At 44.1% G+C, this 21,056-nt stretch overlaps 1 protein-coding gene across 5 annotated transcripts in view; it reads right to left on the reverse strand.

Moving 5' to 3' along the window:
- Nucleotides 1–16,400: 16,400 nt before the first annotated feature.
- The window catches only part of CASP8AP2 (caspase 8 associated protein 2), a 200,672-nt gene continuing 196,016 nt past the window's right edge, over nt 16,401–21,056 (reverse strand). For all 5 annotated transcript variants that reach the window (XM_078648263.1, XM_078648261.1, XM_078648260.1 and 2 more), the window contains exon 10: nt 16,401–19,076. In XM_078648263.1, the coding sequence (XP_078504389.1) occupies nt 19,014–19,076 (63 nt within the window). In that variant the 3' untranslated portion in view covers nt 16,401–19,013. The remainder of the gene's footprint in view (nt 19,077–21,056) is intronic.

A 21,056-nucleotide genomic window follows, 5' to 3' on the forward strand; every position in this document is an offset into this window, starting at 1 on the left:
ATAACACACATGCTCTCGTCAGTGCCACGAGTTCGGCGGCTTGAGCCGAACCATGTGGTATTCGCGCAGTTTCAACGATTGTGTGCAGAGTTGTGACAGCATACGCTGTAGTCACGTTACCATTTGGGAGTTTAAAGCATGAACCATCCACCCATAATGTACCATCACTTTCGGCGAGAGGAGTATCGGATAGATCAACTCTCCCTTTGGTCTCCTCCTCCGTCCTGAGGAAACAATCGTGCTTTTCTGAAGCATCCGATTCCTCAGCAATTGGTAACAATGTGGCTATGTTCAGAGTACTGCATCTTTTGATGTGCACATGGCTCGCTAGTAGCGTCAATTCATAACTGGACAGTTGAGCACTAGTTAAGTGCTGTGTCTTGGTCCTATTTAACAATGTATCTACTGCATGCGGAACCATCACAATTAGTGTATTATTCATTACTAGGCCTGCAGACTGTCGAATAGAAACAGCTGCTGCTGCTGTGGCCCTTAGACAACTTGGCAATGCTCGTGCTACTGGATCCAAAGTTGACGAAAAATAGGCGCATGGCCGTTGTCTATCTCCGTATAACTGAGTCAGCACAGACAATGCACAGCCCTCCTTCTCGTGGACATATAATGTGAAAGGCTTACTGTAGTTGGGGTTACCTAACACAGGGGCCGAACATAATGCTGTGCGTAATTCGAGAAAACTTTTCTGGCACTCATCGGACCAAGGAATGGGATTGGGTGTATTTGTACACGTTAGTGCCAATAAGGGTTTGGCTAATAACGAAAAATTTGGAATCCACTGTCTACAGTACGATGTAATGCCCAAGAAAGCGCGTACTTCTCTCTGCGTTCTTGGCACATTTAATTTCGCTATTGCCTGAATTCTTTCTGGGGTCAGTTTCCTTCCCTCCTTCGATAAGAGATTACCTAAGTAGGTCACTTCTTGTCGGCAATATTGGAGCTTGGAAAGTGACACCTTGTGATGTAGATCACATAGATGACGCAGTAGTGCCAACGTGGCCATTTTACATATTTTCTCAGTATCCGCAGCTATGAGCAAATCGTCCACGTACTGTACTAGAGTGGAACCTTTGGGCAAAACCATTGCGTCAAGCTGACTTTTCAGAGCTTGACTGTATATTGAGGGGCTCTCACAGTAGCCTTGAGGAGCGCGTTTAAAGCGGAAACTGCGACCACCTAAACTAAAGGAAAAAATATCCCTGCTCTCCTCCGCAATCGGGATACTGAAGAAAGCATTCTTCAGGTCAATCACCGAAAACCATGATGCGGATGCTGGAATCATAGTCAATAATGTTGTAATGTCGGGGACAACTGGGAATTGTGGCACCACAATCTTATTTACCTCCCTAAGATCAATCACAAATCTGTACACAGGTGGCTGAGAAGGGTCAGTTCGTTTTAAAACAGGCAGAACAGGACTATTGCAAACATTGCCTCGTGTTTCCTCAATTACGTCTTTCTCAATCAACTCGTAAACAATCGCTAGCAAAGCTTTTTCGCCCTCATTGGATATTCTGTATTGGGGAATTCGTGGCATTTTGACATTCGACTTAAATGTTACAACATACGGTGGAATTTCTAAAAGACCTACATCATTCGGACCAGTAGCCCAAAGAATATCCGGAAGAAGTGTCAATTCTGTTGGAAGTGTATTTCTCGACAAATACATGGGAGAGACCACTTTCTAACCTAAAGTCAGTTGTACTCCTGAGGGAGAACAGTACAAAGTCGCATACAATCTTTTCAGCAAATCTAATCCTAGCAAATTTTCACCACAACCTGTTGTCAAAATAAGGGGTGCTTCGAATTCACAAGGACCAACAGAAAGAGATAAAGGGTCAGAAATCGGATTTCTAACCGGGGCGCCAGAAAAACCTACGGAAACGTTCATTTCGCCAGACAAAGGTGCGCCAGGGAGTTTGGAGTGCATAATAGAACTCTTTGTAGCACCAGTATCCAACAGAAAAGGTTCTGACACACCCGATGTAATCACCTCAACGTAAGGTCCACTCTGATCTACTGGAACTGAAACAACTCCCTCTCTTCGTCTAAGGCTGTCCTAGCAATCGTTATTCTCCCACTGCTCATTTTCTGTGTAATACTCATCGACGTAGTATTGAGCTGTCCTATCAGATACGTTATTTTGCTGGTCAAACCTGTTCATAGAGTTTTGTGGTGGAAGGGGACGTGTGTCCTGAGGGGTGTTTCCACGCCCTCTACCTCTGGGCGCTTGCTGACTACCACGACCTCGTACACCAGAAAACTCGCTTGTACGTTGCGGCAGGGCAGGACAGTCATATTTGTAATGGCCTTCTTGTTTGCAGTATAAACACTGATTGGGACCTACGCGGTTTTGATTGTAATCGAATCTCTGCAAGTTTCTCTGCGGCTGCTGAAAAGTGTTCCGGTAGTGATTCGGACCATTATTATTTCTATTACCACCACCACGTGGAGGATATGCTTGCTGTAGCAAAACCTTCGTTTTGAGTTCTCTACTTTCTCTACTTTATCTTTCTCATCCTTGTCTCTATTCTCGTAGTACTGTGCGGTAGCTAATATCTGGGCTGAAGATGAGACTGCCCAAGAACTTTCTGAATTTTTCAATTTTCTACACAAGTCTGGAAGCAGATTGTGCACAAATTTATCGACGAACAATCTCTGACCACCTTCTGTGGTCATATCTTGACCGCTGTGATCAATGAATGTTTCTTCAAATCTGGTGAAGAAATCTGACACAGTTTCTTCTTTCTTTTGCTTGCATGCAGATAACTTATCCCAATTTACACGTATCGCAGGCATTATCGTCTTCATGTAATCTACTATTCTACCAGGTAGTTCCGCTATCAGGGGCTCAGGTTTTGCACCACCAACTTGTCGTGCATCTGCAACAGTAATATTAGCCCACGTGTCACCTAATTCCTGGTCATGATCTTCATGACGAATTTTTCCCCATAAAGGCTGTGGAACAACGTTCCCGAATAACATATCGATATCGGCTAAATTCATAATACATGACCCAGCAGTTTGCGACAATTCTTTATAGTACCCTGCAGGATTTTTACGCGGATCTGGTAGTGTTTGTTTGAGTGCTAAAACTTCTGCTCGCTTCCATGGAACATGTACCCATACTCGGTGAAAGTGGGGCAGGACAGGTGGGACAGCTGTCGCGTCACCCTCTCTCCACTGTGGGGGAACTTCTCTCATAGGGTATTGTCGTGCCTTTTTCTTACTAGATGCACTAGATTCTGATGGTGACCCAGAACTACTTCCCTTACTTCGATGTGATAATAGCATTTCAACTGCTTCTTCTACATCGGGACCTACAATCATACCCAGACTAAACTTAAACCTTATACGACACATCTCTTGTGGGAGGCAATCCTGATCATTGTCTTCTAAATCCTCGCAAAGAAAAACACACATCGGAGGAGCCAAGATGGCGACCGGAGCAGACCTGTAGGCTCCCGGCTCCGCCAGTCCTTTTCAGCCGTGCCGATATCCTGATTCTCATCCTGGCGGAATTGACGGCAGAGTGGGTGCGATGCGGCGCTGATCCCGGCGGTGCTTTCCCGGACCCTCGACCTGCCCGGCAACCGGAGATAGCCACTTGCCAGTCCGTAGCCCTGGACCCCGCTTGTACGGGCTCATCCTGCCGTGCCTCGGAGACCTGCTGTCGGCCGGAGTGCTCCGTCGGCGCTGGCTGCTGGACCACCGGCGTGACCCTTGAGAGGCGCTGCCTGAGCCCAACCACCTGAAGGGATTCATAGCGGGCGGAGGGACGGCGGCGCTCACGAAGCTGCATTACCCCATCGGAACGGCGCCTTTGTTTGAGGCTGAAGGTACGGGGTGAAGATTGCCCGGCCATGTTGGATTGCCCGGGACTGCCTGACCCCATGCCTCTCTATCCGGGATTGTCAGGGGGCGCCTAACCTGCACTGCGTGTCTCCCTGGCACGGCACATGCCCCCCCGCCAGCATTGAAAGGGCGTATACTAGTGCTTTACTTATCCTGGTGAACGTCCCGGAGGTTTTGCCATAATGGCTTTGTGTGCTGACATGTTTTGTGGGGAGATGCGCCCGTCCTCGCCAGCGACCTGTGCTGCCCCGCCTGTAGGTGAGCCCGAGGTTCGAGAGATTCCCCCGGGACCTGTGGGACAGCCTATATTCTCTCTTGGCACCGTTCTGTCCGCTCTGTGCGACCTCCGGGCGAAGATGCACTGCTGCTACGGAAGATTGGGAGGCAAGCTAGATGACATGGCGTCTGCGCTGCGGTGGGACAATAACGATCTGGTTCCGCAAAGCTGCCGCCTGCCCCCGCCTACACTGCACGAGGACACGGCGCTTTCTCCGGCCTGTTGGACACCTGAGCCCGCTTCCTATTTTGTTGGCACCCAGGATCGCCCGCCTGACAACTCCACCCGGGATACTTTGTTTTCCCTTCCAGTGAAGAGTGATACATTGTGGCTGGACTTATTATCGTGTGCGCCTCGGGATCTATCTGTGGCATTGCTGGTTCTACCGTCTGCTCCTGTGTTGTGCCCCCTGACTTTGCTGCCTACAAACTCGTGTACTCCTGGTGTCTCTGTGGAACTTTCTGCTACATTCGACGGATTTCCTGGTGACTCTTTGCGGCCATTTTGCGCTCCCATATTGCTTTCGTTCTATCTCTCGCCATTTTGCTTCTTTGTTCTGCGGTGGGTGGGCCTCTCTGGGGAAGCGCATCTGGGGGTGTATCCACGTTCGGGCCAGGGCTAGGCTGCCTTTCCTGTTATCGGCTTCTTGGCTGGTTGACCGGGGTCTGGGATTGGGTTTTTTTTTTTTTTTTTTTTGCATCCTGTTTACTTGACCGCTGTGAATTGCTGTTTCACCTTTTCTCCCCGGCCATATTGACTCTTTGTATCCGAGGGGATGGGTTTCCCTGGGGGACTGTCTGCAGGGTTGCATCCACGATTGGGATAGGGCTAGGCTGCTTTTCTTTGCCATCGACTACCCGGCTGGCGAGAACGGGAATGGGACTGTTTTGTACATGCCTCGAGCGCGCACTGCGTGATGACTTTCTCCGCCTGTATTAGTGTTGCTATTTACTACTGTACTGGGTGTTCAGAGAGGAAGATTTTGTGGACTGCGATCTTCCTACCCCAGCCCTACTACTATGTCTCTTGCCCTAGGCGGCCGACAACCTCGCCCTCAGCATTCATGTAGCCGTTGCTACAATAACTGGTTATCCTGGCCGACTGCGCCTATTCTGCGATGTTATCGATAAATTGTACTTTGCAACGCACTGATGCTTTGAATGCGCAGCTCCTTTTGCTTGATGGCGCTGTTTGGGAACGGTGGCGTCCATTTTGTCTAGGACCATCTCCTTTATGTTGAGTACGGCCATTTGGTCTCTTTGTTTTCAGTGGGGGCGGGCCCTCTGAGGGAGTCATGTTCTGGGATACGGTTGCGGACGGGCCAGGGCTAGGGGGCATTTTTTCTATGGCCATGTGCTTGATTGGCGGGTGGGATTCGGGCTGGGGCGCTTCTTCATTGTGTGTCGCTGTTCTCCGTGCTGACTTTCCCCACTCTCTTGTGTGCTTAGGGCTGTCCTGTTGTGTTCGGGGTGGACGATTTACTTGTGGCCGGGGTGACCGAGAGCATATAGATTTGGCCCTGGGGGACCCAGTTTGCACGACATTTTACTATGTTTCTTGCGTTGAATGTGCTGATTTTCCCCACTTCAGTTTGTAATTGCTATGTCATGTTCTTTACTCTTGCTGATGGGGGGGCGTACTTTGTGCTGGCCGGGGATCTGAGTGTGACTGATTCTGCCATTCTTTTGGACCTATCTCTTCCGCACCTACTGCTCTGCACGGCGTGACGGTTTTGTATGGCTGGGAGTCCGGGAGATCTGGTATTGGGTGGGCTCCTCCCCACCTTCTCTTTTTCTGGGAGTTGTGGATTGGTTTATTCTTTTCTCACTCCCTATATTTCAAGTGTGAGGGGTTCTCTTTCCTTTTTCTTCGCTTTTCTTTTTCTTCCCTTTTTTCTTGGTCTATATTTCGGGTTCTTTAATGGGCGACAGACACTTTGCCGGGGGGGGGGGGGGGGGGGTAGGCCGTAGCCTCCGCATTGGTGTAGGGTGGGGGGAGGGTTTTATTTTTCATTTAGTTTCTATGGGCCTTATTTTTCTATGTTTCTGCGCTTTCTTGCTCTGTTTCTGTACTGGGTCCGCGGTAGGGGTTGATGGGGAGGGGGTGGCGCTGTAGGTGGGGCGTAAATGCTGGCTAATTATCTTGTTGTTTTACTTTGCACCGCCATACTGTCTGTGGTCTTATTTTCCGTTGTTGTTCTCAATGATGATGCCACCTGCCTATGTTGTGATTCTAATGTGTGGACTCAGTTCCCCTTATCTCTTATTCTTTACTGATTTTTGTTTAGATTGGGAACGAACTTAAAATTAACCTTTAATGCTCCTTTTCCTCGGTGACATGATTCTATTCAGTGTAACGTTTATTAATTGTTGCTATGTCATCCGCTGCCGCTGGGGAAATGTATTGCTTGCGATTGTGCTTCAAAGTGTCGTGGCCGGCCTGACGGTTGTGGGCCCGTATTTGTTCTTTTTTGTGCACAATAAAGGTTTTCAAAGAAAAAAAAAAAAAAAAAGAAAAACACACATCTGTTCGAACACATATCTCTGTGTCGCTGTTTCCCATTGATGGAAAACTTCCATGACAGACTGTAAATCATATTTCGCAGTGTCCATGACCCATTTCCGAGCTAAATTATTCAGGGAATCTCTCTCTTGATAATCGGGCAGTTGACTTCGCAACTGTCTTTTTCCTATGTTAGGGGTCGTAGCAGGCGACCCGAAAAGTGGTAAAAGAAGATTAGTAACAGTACTGGCCATTTTTTGCCGAAGGGAAGGTGAAACGGAAGAATAAACAGATGAAAGAACGGGGTGAGGTAAAGCGGATGCAGAGATGGCAGAAGAGGTATGAGGAATAATAGATGTGGTACTAGGCAAAATCACAGAAGGGGCATTTGTAGAAAGTACAGTAGGCAAGATCGTAGAAAACACAGGAGCAACAGAAGTGGTCGGTGGGCCTAGAGGAGGCTGCACCGAAGAAGTAGGAGCCAGCTGAAGAACAGCTGGTGGGTGCTGTGGAAAAGCCAGAGGCGCAGCTTGTGCAACTAAAGGTTGCGGGGGTGCGGTAGCATTCTGCGCATAGGGCGGTGGCGAAGTTAACAATTGCGACATTAATTGGTCTTTTTCACGCTCTTTTGCTTTCCCTTGCTGAAGAGACGGCAAAACTGGATAGCACTTATCTATTGCCATTTTACGTTGCCTGTGCAGTTGTTCATTTATCTGCTCTTCCTCATTATCTTTAAACTGCACGGCAGCTTGCATTACTGAAAGTCCTTCTTCTCTCTTATTTTTCTTAGCTAATTTAATTTCTTTTTGTTTGGCTTCTTTGCGCCATATGCGGAAAGAGTCAAACATCGCCGGCCGGGCTTTCTTTTTGAAGAGTTTAACTTCAAGGTTGTCTAAGATTTCAGAATCAAAGCTACCATATTGGGGCCATTTTAAAACACCGTCTTTCCTAGTGTATTTAATCCATATCTCGTTGTAAACGATGGGGCCTACCCCATGTTTAACGTATAGCTCGTAAGTCGGAGTTCCAACTGGAGGAACCGGACATGAGTCCTCCAATCGGGAGTCCCTATTATTATTACCAAGACAAAACAAATTCTCGAGTCTAAGACTAGGCATTCTTCTTCTCTAGTCTAGTTCCAAAACTTCAAAGGAGTTATCGATTACGATATTGCTCGTGAAAACACGAGTCCTTCGGTTATGGTACTTGCAAGAACCAATAAAAACCTTTATGTATCTCTAAGATATCACAAAGTAAGTCCAACTAAGGGCTAGGAGACGCTCCACTTATACTTAACTGAAAATTATCGATGGCTTCACCAGAAGACTCGTCTCAGCGTTTCGCTCTACCGAAAATGTCAAGGGTCCAACATCAGGGCGATAGCCAGGGCAGCAGTCCTTGTAGCCGTCGGGAAGCGGGGAACCTCGTAGTAAAGACCTTCGGACCACGTCGACATGCAGGGGTCGATGAGGTGGTGGGCCCTCCTCCGGAATTTTCACACGAAGCTCCTCACGATCTTCAGGCTGATTGGTACCACTGGAATCGTGCCCCACGTTGGGCGCCAAATGAGGTACTGGGTTTTTAGGAACCGGTACCGAACCGGTAACCCAGCGGTGCCAGGGGATCAACACACCAAAGACCTCGGGTTCTCCTGAGTCAGACCCACAGAAACTTCAGAGTCTTCTAGGTGAAGTCAAAGATTAGTTTATTGGCTGCAACCAAGGTGACAGGGTCCTAGAAGTACAATGCCAGTATATTCAGGAGACTGCACACTTTCACAAAGTTAGGCTTCTCTTCTTATACATAACATTTGCCCTTTGGCGAAACATTCCTTGGGTGCGCGGTATTTCATTTATGGTTACTGATTACAAAAAGAAAGCAGAGTCATGATGACATGTACATATTTCACGTCGTGATACCCATAACAAATCATCCGGCAAGGCCCAACATTTCATCAGATATCGCTGGACCCCTAATAAAGATGGTCACCTCCCCACCATAAAATAAGTGAGGAAAAGGAGTGAAGAAAGATGTGAGCGAGATATGGCAGGTGTGCGTGCTGAAATGGCTTTATGGCCGGTTGGGCCTAGATACTATCTTGCTTGGCCACTGGGAGGGAACTGACCTAACGAGTTCGGCCTGGGGCAATGGTTCTAACTTGTACTGGGGTCAGGAAGAAGTCGATTAAGGAGTACGTGTCCTTGTGGAATCAAATTCGACTGGATTAAGGCCTATGTAGAGGGCAACATGCAACTAAGGGTTCAGAAGGTAAATGACGATTTCGAGGTGAAATTGTCACTCGAATATACTGAAAATACATGTGCTTGATGTACTCGTCATTTCCGGTCTTTTGATACCAAATTCGTCCTATTTCGACGAAGTTTTTATTCTCGAGTCCGGTACTATTACGGATCCATATTTTTCAGAACCACATGTCTCAGAGCCATGGAGTTTCTGTCATCAGTACTGCTCCCTTTTTCCACAACAGCAGTTCAAACATGAATGGCAAAATATCCTAGTTTGCAAATGTTTTCTCTAAAATTATGGCTCTGCCATATTTGCCTCATAAGGCAAGATCTGCTGCATGATTTGACCATTTAAACTAATAATTTGTTTGTAGCTCAAACATATCAATAGTTCATATAAAATGTGACTTGTGTTGCTGCGGAGTGGATGGCCTATTGTAAAGGTTGACTAGTCACCTTTCTCACTGCTGCGTTTGTATGTTACACTGGTACTAATAAGGCAAAATCTTTCCAGAGACTGTTAGCATGTGTACACAAGTCAAAATAATAAAATATCTGAAAATATACTGCATTACGCTCCGGCCTTTTTTTAATGCATAATTTAGTCAACACTACGGCATAATGTTGTCATCCTTTGCTGCATAATTAATTCCAGTGGCCCCACAGCAGGCAGCACATGTTAAAAGTGCTTGTGAATGAAGCAGGGAGACTGTGAAGTTTGCGAACTTAGTTTGGTTTGCCTGCAAACCCTGCATTGCCAATCCCTGGTGATTTGCAGCTACCACTGCTGAAACAAGGCCAATGGAGGTACCTATGGGTGAGGCAGACTGAGCTCAAGGGCAGGACCAGCCATAGCACTGGTGGTGTCCTGTGCATTAATGTTTGTTAGTGCCCCCCCAATGACCACCTCTGCCATGGATTCCCTCACTACCACCATTTAACTGTGCCCCCCAAGTCTCCATAACCACTCTCCCTCAGATACATTTAATTTGATTTACAGCGCCACTCATACCATTGTAAGGTGTCAGAGCACTTTACATCACACACAATACACAGAAACAATCAATGTGTGTGTAAATCACTGTATAGAAAATGTTACATAAGACTAAGGACTACAAGGTGTAGGAGTCACATGACAACCATACTAGTAGCCAGTATAGTTTCATAGTGATTGGTCTGGAGAAACACAGTACCCGGAATTTAAAACGTAATACCATGGTGGGGGTTCTCCTTAATAATCAGAATTGATTTCTGTCCCAAAGAACACTTTTTGGGCCATTATTATAATCAAAGACTGGAGGGGGGGACATAACGCTCTAATTTATACCTTGCAGTTTGTATGCAGCTCATAGATGACAGTTAATAGCTCACTGTTCTAAGTTAGGATTTTAACTTCTAAACTGCAAGTAACAAAAGGATCTCTCTGACAAAAACAGAAGCCCACTGACCAATTTACATTATGTGCACTTTGTGATCTGCATGGCGCATGTTCTTTGCAGCCGGTACATTAACCCTCTGAGCTACCTTTCCATGACATTTTTATTGTTGCTGAACACCACCCCCTTTTGTACTGGATACCAGGAAGGAGGCAGCAAGCGTTTTTAAAACCATAATATACTTGCAAACATGATGCCTCCACCTAAAGACGGCACCTGGTGCGGTCACACTGGTTGCACCGCCCTAGAGCTGGCCCTTCTCAAAGGTCCTGTGACCTCAGTGACTGTTGTTCTAGGGTGTGCTGCTTCATAGGCCTGCCCGCAAGACTGGAGGTGAACTTCAGTATGGACAGTGGTGGACAAGCCTTGAAGGTTAACCTACACTTGTCATGCTAGGGTCCACCCGCTGCTGCGAAGACACCAGGACTTCTAAGGTGTTGCAAAGCCTTCTAAGGTCTAGCATGTGATTGTGCTCTCGCAGGAGAGTGGTCTGGTGGACTGGTTATTAACCCCTTCGACGCTCATGACGACCTGGGCTCGTCATGAGGTAGCCTCCTCGCACGCTCATGACGAGCCCAGCTCGTCATGAAACATGGGAATCAACAAATCTCAGCACAGGAGGGGAATACCATCAGCATTGATGTGGTTAAGGCTGAACCTGGTTCCCAGTTTCAAATTCAGCAGCTCTGACCATGGTGCCACATCCTCTCCCCCACTGAACACCGTTCTGCCCCACTGAGAAAAACTCCCACTGTCTTCAACTACAACCCAATTGTTACCCGCTATAAACCCCTGGATGCGGCTCAGTTTAAATTACGCACTAGACAAGAGCAATATGCGGCCTACCAAAAAAAAAAGTAATAACATCCTGGAAAAAGCAAACACTTACAGGGAATGCAAAATTTAGCAAACCATGGGAAATGTAAGCAGGAACAACATGGTTACCTTAATGCTTTTGCACTCATTATTCAGAAATCAGTGAGTGCTTTTGCCTGAAAAGTTAAGGACACGACTACAGGGCCCTGAATGGAGCCATTCAAATGGGCATTGCTTATATCCTTACAAATCGTAAGCAGTATGGTAAAAATATCACATCCCTGGACTCAGAGCCGCAGCACACATTTTGTTTTCCAATCCACACATTGCAGTACCTCCAGGATTGGTGCACCAGTTCCAAGTCCAGGGACAACAAAGACAAGAAAACAAAAATAGCGCTTCACTGGCAAACTCTGTAAAAGTGGCGCTAATGTGTTTCAGTGTGAATAAAATCAGTTTTGCCAGTTTGCTACCACTCTGTCTTACTTTATGTAGTTATTTATCTATTTTTCATATTTTTAGCCTTTTATTCCCAATGCTGAACTTTGGAATTAAAATGTCAAAAATAAATTTCCTGCAAAAGCGCCTTTCTTTTTTGGGTCCATTTCACAGGGAAGCAAATAAAAGAAAGGAGAGGAAAGAGAGTGAGAACTCCGTCTTGAAGTCACGGTTTTCATGGGCGTCCGCAAGGGGGGCAAGAAGGGTCGCTCCAGGGGGGGGCAAGCACCCCTCCTTGCCCCCCCCCCTGTTGACGCCCATGCCTGCAAACTTAGCTCTATAGATTTGAGCTCCAGGAGATTGACATACAGACTTAGTTGATACAACTCCCATTTGATGCGGATTTCCAAATCTTGAAGATGAGCTCCCCAACCTTCTGGGGAAGCATCTATTGTAATTACAAAATGCGGGACCTGAGGCATAAAAGTCAAGACTGTTGAGAGAATTGTCGCTTGGATCCGCAATGAAAGTGCTGTTGTCATCTTTGGAGTGATGTAAATTGTTTGTCGAAAGATCAACGAGTTTGGATCTATTGCCTATATAGTTCAGCTTACAATTGTCACATTTGAAGACGGCAAAATGGTACTACAGGAATGCATGAAGATAGAATTCCTTAACGAGATTTGAAGAGAACGTAAATGGACTTTCTTTGTAATGTACATGTCAAATTCATTAACTCGTCTTTCCTTTGTTGGGTATGCCTAGTCTCCTCCCATATCTAGGGTAGCAAAGGAACAAGTTACTTCGATGTATCTGTAAGAGACATATGTAGTTATAGATTCCTTACCTTTAGAATTACCCCCAGGTGTGAGACTGGATTCGGAGAATTTTTCTTTAGCAGTACCCCTGCATGTCGGTAGGTAGCGCGGGTCGACTCCACGTCTGTCGTTGGCTTAGTGGTCGCTGGAATGGCTTTGCGCCGCCTCTGAACGCTGATGTCACTTCTGACACGACTTTCCACGCCAGAAGCACAGAGCCATGCAAGACACTGACCATTGGTGCACATGACTAGGGCCCTCGAAGGAAGACCCTATCCCTGGAAGTCAGTTTGCAGAACGGGGAGGATGGGTGGGGCGGTAAGGAATCTACAACTACATATCTCTTGCAGATACCACGTTATCAAAGGTAAGTAACTTGTTCATCTGAAAGAGGCTGTAGTTATAGTTGCCTTACCTTTAGAATAGATACCCCAGCAATATCAACCCCAGTGGTGGGTCTGCAAACCAAGTTCACACCAGAAAGTCATGGAGAACAGAACGGCCAAAGTAGCCATTTCTCCACACCTGACTGTCCAGGCAATTATGTTTGGTGAACGTGTACAGAGATGCCCATGTGGCCGCCTGGCATATGTCAAGGAGTGGGCACGCAGTTCCACTGGGGTTTCCTTCTCTGCCATGGAGTAGCATATTTTAAGGCATAAGAGAACCCATCAATAGATGGTGCATTTCTGCACAGCTCGACATATCCAACGAAGAGTTGATCCTCCACCGGAAATCTGTTGTGCGGTCGAGATAGAAAGACAGTGCATGTTTTGGGCCCAGACGGTGGACTTTCTCCTCCTCGGAAGGGTGCGGGTGGGAAGAAGGTGGGCAAGATGATGCTCTGTTCTATATGGAAAGGGGTAACCAATTTAGAAACAAGCATTGGTATAGCCAATAGCTCTCGCCTTTGGGACCTTGTAAATAAAAATAAAAAACTGAAGTAGAAGACTTCAAGTTTACATTTACTTCATATTTGGGATGCAGTAAATGTAAACATGAAGTCTTACACTTCTGTTTTTTTTTCTAACTTACAAGATCCCAAAGGTGAGACCTATTGGCTATGCCAATGCTGGTTATACAGGCCGTAGCACTTGAAAGGAATTTTGGAAGAGAGAAATCAAATTCATTGAGATTTATTTTTCATATATAATCAATGAAGTTTCTGGGGGGGGGGGGGCGAAAGGAGGGTGCTCTTTACAACCAATAAGAGAGGAATTACCTCAGGTACTCCAAAACAATATCCAACAGCACAAATTGAGGTTTCTCTCAAAGAAATCTCTGGTAGTCTCACCAAAAGCACGTTCTAGTTCTGTTCTAGGCTGGAAAAGAGGCACTCAGAGCGACATGGAGTTGCATTACGACTGACGCCAAATGCATGGCCTTACGGAAAGCACCGCTTGCTCACAGATTCCATGCAAATTGTAGCGATTCACGAGTCAAAAGGGTAATCAGACAAGTCACGAGTATGTCAGCAACATCTGCAGTCTTTTTTGGGCCTGCTTTGTATTAACGATTGAAGAGGGCGTTCTGCTGCACACCCTTCAAGGCACTCTGCCACTTCCTGGATATTTATGCAATAGCAGCGCGTTCCACTTACACAACAGGTCAACGCCCATTACTGAACCATTCAGGACAAAAGACCAGGTATACCAGTACTGCAGCTCAATTGGCCAAAGAAATATACATATTTACACATACTTATGAGGAAGGTGGGGCTTGCACTATTACCTCCCACATCCACGGCGTTGCTATAAACAGTAAGCTCTAAGGAAAAGAGCTAACCAGACAGACGGCAGAGAACAGAAAAAATGAGCGCCGTGGATCTGGCACGAGTTGGGGCAAACCTAGTGAAAAACGCAGTCACTGCAGAGGTGATGCTATCCGGGTAATTGTGAGAATGCATGGTGGCTCTCGTAACAAAATCACAACAGTCCGATGTTTCTGTTTTCGGAGCTAGTACGCGCAAGACAGGCTTAAGTCAAAGGTGAAGCTTGTGTGCTTCTCTCCCCACCACCACGCTCTGTGTTCCTCTTTCACCCGTATGCTTCTCGACACTTCCTTGGCTTTGCCTCCTCACCTGTGTGCAGCTCCACAATGCTTTTCCTGATCTTTTTCCATCAGTGCCTCATGTTGCTTCTCCAACCCAAACCCTTAGTTTTACTTCTGACCCCTAACCCTGTGTCACTTCCACTTCCCTGCCAAATGTTGATCTCCCAGTATAGCTTTCAACAGAAAAAAAAAAAATGCTGCATTTCTTTTCCTCTTTTTAGTTACCACTCCAACTCGGATCAGTAACTAACTAGAAAAAATAAGGCAGCTACGTCACTTTGTGGGTGCGCGCCTACAAAATAACCAGCCAGGCCAAACCTTTTTTTTTTTATTCTTTAAAACATGAGGCGCAGTATTGCTGATATTATGCCCCATGGCCAAAACCAAATGGTCCCAAAGGTGAGGCCTACTGGCTTTCCCAAGGCTTCTTTACAAAGAATAGTGAGAGAAATGGGCAACCCAAACTACCCTTGAGGGCTAGGGCAAAGTAAGAGGAATGGGTAAATGTGCTTTCAAGGAATTTATTCAATTGAATAATTAGTTTATTTTATAATAGCATTTGGGAGCAAGATGGACTATATGCTTGTTAATTGATTTCTGAAAGAAATCAATTAGCAAGCATATAGTCCATCCTGCTCCCAAATGCTATTATAAAATAAACTTATTATTCAATTGAATAATTCTTTGCAAAGAAAGCACCCTAATTTAAGATACATTTTTTAAAAGCAATTCTGTATATTCAAATGGGGCAACAGTTACCAATTAATTCAAGATTGCAGACATTTTTACCCAAAGGTTATCATTTTAATTAATTTGAAAAAATCTATGCTTGTTCTGTGGCTAATCCCGAGGCTTGCCTCGAATTGTATTACAAAAATTCAACCAGCTCTTTAATTACTCTGGGAAGGCGTGAGCGACTTTTTGGGAGGAAAAGGATACTTTCTTCCAATCTATAGCTTTCACAATACAGGTATTCTACAACCACATGGTAATCAGCCAAATAGCATACTGGGTAATCCTACTGTAAGAGACCCTGCATTATTTTTGTTCACCCTTGCACAGCCTATCGGGGTTATGCTTCATCATCAGGGCTTTACCATGTTCAAGGAAGCACTACTGATATACAACTCTTAGATGGGGTCTACTATCGTAGGGTTAAAAATACCTAGAAGACATCAAGGTATACCTTTATTCTGGCCTCTGGTATGGCTAAAAACAGGCATTATATTGGGTGTCTAGATAAAGAGTAACATCTTATTACACCTTACTTAACCAGACTGATTAAGTAGGGTGTAATAAGATGTTACACTTTATCCAGAAAAAGACCTCTAGTTTAAAATAAAAAATCTAAACTATAGTAGACCTCGTCTAAGAGCTGTATATCAAAAGTGCTCCCTGGAACATGGAAAAGCCCATCCTGATTTATAGGGACCAAAACAAGACCGTGTGGAAGGGTAAATAAAATGCAGGTTCACTCACAGTAGCATTATTACCCAGTCAGCTATTTGGCTGATACCATTTGGTTGTAGGATACCTGCCATGTGAAAAGCTTGTTTCCAATTTTCAGCACTCGGAGATCAAAGAAAATTATTAACACATGTTGGTAAAAGATTTTCCCGTGGTCACAGAAAGCCAACAGCTAGCAAGCAGGAAAATGGCATTAAGGCCAAAAAGACAGGAATAGTGATGTGAACTCTGTTTAATTTAAAAAAGTCAACAATTAAAGTGCCATGGTTTAATTGTCTGACAACTAACAAGCTGATAACAGTTTATCTCATGTATATTTCCTCATTAAGATGTCTTGTATATCTGAATTGACTTAAAGTCTTTCAAAGCAGAACAGCGTATTAAAGGGTGGTCTATACAGCTGAGGACTCGGACAATTTTAACTCTGGTTTCACACCAACAAGCTCAACTCATTGAAGTTATGTGCAACTCTTAAAAGTAAAATGTTCGGGTAATATTTATGGAAGAGGAGAAAACAGTCTAGTAAGCTCCTTGGTTCATATTGTGCACATTTTGACATTATTTCCTATGCCATTTCTGTCACATGTGGACAGAAGTTTACAGTACAAAATTACAAATCAAATAAAACCTATTAAGAAGTCACTGACCGCACAATTCCAGAATAATCAAAAGGAATTATATTTTTTTCCTTTTCATCACCACTGCAATAAGCAAACACTGTTCATACAAAATAGACAGGATTCAACTTTCTTTTATACAATATAAAAAATATTTCAAAAACATCTATATACAGGAAAAACATTTACAAAAGCGAAACCTGTACAGAGATTTACAATAGGAGATGCAAATAAACGCGTTTAAATTGCAATTTGCAGTCATATAACATTTCAAAGTGAGACATAAAACAGAAACAAAATACAAGACATTTCAAAGTGAGGAAGAGGGAATATTTAAAGCGCAAATCTGCTTTCATTAGTCCCAGATCACTGAACTTCACAGTGTGAGACTACGTGAGTAGCTCTTAGCATCTGAACGGTCTTTCATTAAAAAGTGCTGTTAGCTTAATATAGCTTTCATGGGCAGAAAAGAGGAGAACGATGGCTCCAAGTCAGTCTAAAACAGCACAGCAAAATCTGAAAATTCATAAGTAAACATTTCACAGGCAGAGGGTAGCGAGTGGGAAGGACACACTGAAATGAACAATGAAGATGTAATATGGTCAACAAGCAAATACAAGGGAAATGCAACTATTATGAAAATGGAATTCTAACTGGATGGTAAAAGGGAAACAACCTACTTCAGGCCAGAACGGAATCATAGCAAAAGGCTACAAACTTCTGGCAAGACAAAGCACGGAGAACACTTGCTAAAGATACATATATGTTTCCAAGATATCAGCTGGTCCAGTCTTCACTGTTGAAAGATGCATCTCCTATTTTCGGTGCACATGGTAAAATGAAGAGAACATTTTCAATACACTGGCTTGAGTAAAACATTTTTTTACTATGAGTAGGTGTGCCTTATTCTTGTAGTACTTTTGGCTTACTCCTACATGTCAGGAGTACACCAGGCTTACTTAAAGCGTACTTATGAAATTGAGGTGTAAGTCAGAAGTACTACAAGAGTAAGGCACAGTAAAATCCAAGTAGATCAAGCCCACTGTCTGGATGTTAGATGCAACTGGGAATGCTGCTATGAGTGTGTCCCATGCTATGTCCCCTGCTGAGTGGCATAGATTTGATAGAAGGGTAGACTAAGAGGAATAGGGTAGAAAAAGTGACAAGGAGGTTAATAAATTAAGTTACCTTTTTCGACGGAGCTAGGCGGCTTTCTTCTAATAATCTTTTACAATTTTAACTTTATTACATATATAAAACTTCACTGCTGTCTTGTCTTAAAATAGAACATCAGGCAACAAAAAACGTCAATAAATGATGTTTGATGGGACAAGCCCCTCAGTACCTTAACCACTCACTACCCATGTTTCTGGCACTTGGTGGCGGTGCAGCTGTTCCATGCTTTTGAACCCAGAAACTCATCTTACGCAGCAAACATTTATATAACCATTACTTTAACAGCGGTAGGCGTGGGGCCAGGTGAAATTTCACATGTAGCAGCCTTCCGTAACAGTCCAGATAACCACCAGCTATTTACTTAATCTCTTGATTAATTGCAATAAGGAAAGCATGTTTTTAAGCACAATTCTTTTTAAGGTATTCCGAAGATCATGCACTTTAAAACCCCAGGAAAAATACGTTTTTAAGACTAGAAAGATGCTTTGGGAGCAGTTCTCCTTTCAGGTTCTTATGCTTTAATATGCTGTGTTAGTGGATGTGAACTAGGCAGAGTTTGTGTAATTTTGTTGAACCCCTTGAGTGCAAACAAGTGTAATTTTCAAAAACTTTGATTTAGTGTAGACTTAATGTCTTGCATTGTATGTGATTTCCGAGGATGGGTATTGTGTGCATCAGAAAATATGTTTGGGTTATGCCAATCAAAATAATTTAAATTGATACAAAAACATTTTTCACAGCTTTTTAGATTATTGATGTCAAGGTAACATACTGTACAGGCTGCAGAACTGCACCTGCAACAAACGTGCAGAGACATCGATTTTTTTCCACCTTCAACAGAGGCTCGCTTTGAACTCCAATAAAATTATGACACAGAAAAATGGGCGACCGCTTCGGCAGGCTAAGGAACAATAAGATGCATAGATGCACATGTGTGACCCCAACATTCAAAGTACAAAGATACAGAATATCTGCAGCATACGGGTTGTTTTACTTCCATTCCTTCCACCACAACAAATGCCCGTCACTATCCCGTTGCCAGGTGTTATGCGTTTCCGTCAACAGAAAATGGCACTCAAGGGCAAAAAACGTCCTGCTTCTGGGAGAAAGGCGCGGGAGAATAGACAATGGCCCCACCTGTCATTAGGGATGTAAGAAATGTCACAGTTGTAAAGGTCTGTTGGGCAGCTTTGCAACAAATCCCACAATAAAATAAGTGCTTTGACTTCTGTGGCCAGTGAATATACAGGTCTTTGATGCTTAGTTTGTTCACATCTCTGCAAACCCCACAACACATCTCAGCTGCTCGTATGTGCAGATTTTTTGAACAGCTTCACTAACAAATGATATCTTTCTGAAACCTGCATAAAAGAAAAGACACCTTTAAGATAACTGAGCAGAACTATATTTTTACAAAAAACATCAACTTTTATAACTTTAACACGTTAGAAAACTAAAATGTTTTATTGCCTTCAGAGATTCTTCGAGCAAAGGTGTTCAATATTAGACATTTTGAGGCTTTGGCCCTTCACCCAGTACATATTTTTAAAGGAATTAACAATTTGCTAAATGAGAAAAACTGCATTAGGACATGAAAACTGCAAATCGGGTTCGAGACTTAATATTCACGGTACCATTGAGCTGGTTATTTATTTTTAATTATTTCTTGTATACTTTTCACACACGTAAATGGCACAAACATTGAAACAGATCTTATATGTAGAATGACTCAGATTTTTAAAAGACGTATTTGAACTCCACATGTAACAAAACTTTCACAAATGAGCCATTAAACCACTATTTTCATACATAGTAATTTGCAGGATGCATAACAACATTAATTAACACCTACATTGCAGCAGTAATCGTATATGTTCTGCACCTGGTCTCAATTAAAATAACCAAATCCAACAGATCAGGGTATTGTCTAGGTGAACTTGCTTTTTTTATTGGTGAGTTTGCATGGAAGAGTGGCTTAATGTGTGACTGAGCAAAAGCTTAAATGGATAAATAAAGGAATGATGGGTGAATGAATGATAGCCTGAAATGTATGGATAATTAGTGATGGAGCAAGGATTCGCATGTGAAGCGACTTGCTTGTATTCATGAACCTCGAATAACGTTAAAAACACTAATCAACATGTTTGGCTTACTAAAACTCACATTTTACATAAACACTGGGTGTCCGAGTGAAGCTTGCTTATGTGTTTTACTAATCATAATACGCTTGCATTAATATGGACGCTGCTACGCGGGATTTTCTACTGCGCATGCGTCTGTCATACTTACGTGACATGACGTACTCTTTGCTTTGGAGGGAAACTTTTCCTTCTGCGCACTAGAACTAAGATGGCCGCTCTTTGTTTTCACATGCACAAAGCTTGCAATGCTGCTTTTGCCAAGCTGTTCGTTTTGCTTAATCCTAATGCTATAGTTAAATATAAAATAATGGGTATAGAGTAGAGATATATGGTATACAGTGTATTCATTTACTCTGTGTTCTAAAACAGTTTCCTTTCTATTTCATGTTACTCACGAAAACTGGCCTAATGTGTAACGCTGTCCACCATCTTTGTTGAAACTGCCACTGCGTGAAAGTCTCAAGTCTCTGGAACAGTGACCTTTGGATTGCAGCCATGGAGCTGACTGACTAGAAGAGGCTCCTGAGAAAATGAACTTCTGAACCTAAAATTTTACAACGGTATAACAATGTATTTACCAATAGAACATTCATTGTTGGGGAAAATAAAGATGTCATGAGAACCAAAATTTGATGGGCGGGAACAAAAAATTTCAATATGGGACAGTAAAAGTTTCATTTTTGGTGTGGTGTGACGACCTCTCCTCATTCTTTGTCCAATCAAAATTTGGGACTCCTTACACTTGCAACATTGGGGGGTGGTACACTGACTTGAAAAATAGTATAACTAGCGTAGGCTTAGCTAGAGAAATTGTCCGACTTGTCCGAATAGCTGACCTGTCACTGACCCAACGCACACAATAGGTGATTGAGAGCAGAGGTGCTGCGGAGCACTCTGTCAGAAGATTCGCTGACCCAATCGGGGTCCGGGAAGCTGAGGTGCTGGCGAAGCACTTTGTCGGTGAAATCGATAACCCAATCGGGGTTCTGACTATTGGCTGCAGGAAGGGAGTAGCGCAGGCGTTGCAACTGAACTGCAGGTGCTGGTCTTAACCTTTGGTGGTCCTGTCCTGATCCAAATTTGGCTTTACCTGTCCTTATTCTGAATCTGCACCTGCATGCCTACTGGCGACTGCAACTTTCGGGAATCTGTCCTTTAAACTGACCTGTGGCCAGGGTTAGTTCTTCACACCATTCCTAG

The sequence above is a fragment of the Lissotriton helveticus genome, chromosome 6 (assembly GCF_964261635.1).
Source record: "Lissotriton helveticus chromosome 6, aLisHel1.1, whole genome shotgun sequence".
Classification (NCBI taxonomy): Eukaryota; Metazoa; Chordata; class Amphibia; order Caudata; family Salamandridae; genus Lissotriton; species Lissotriton helveticus.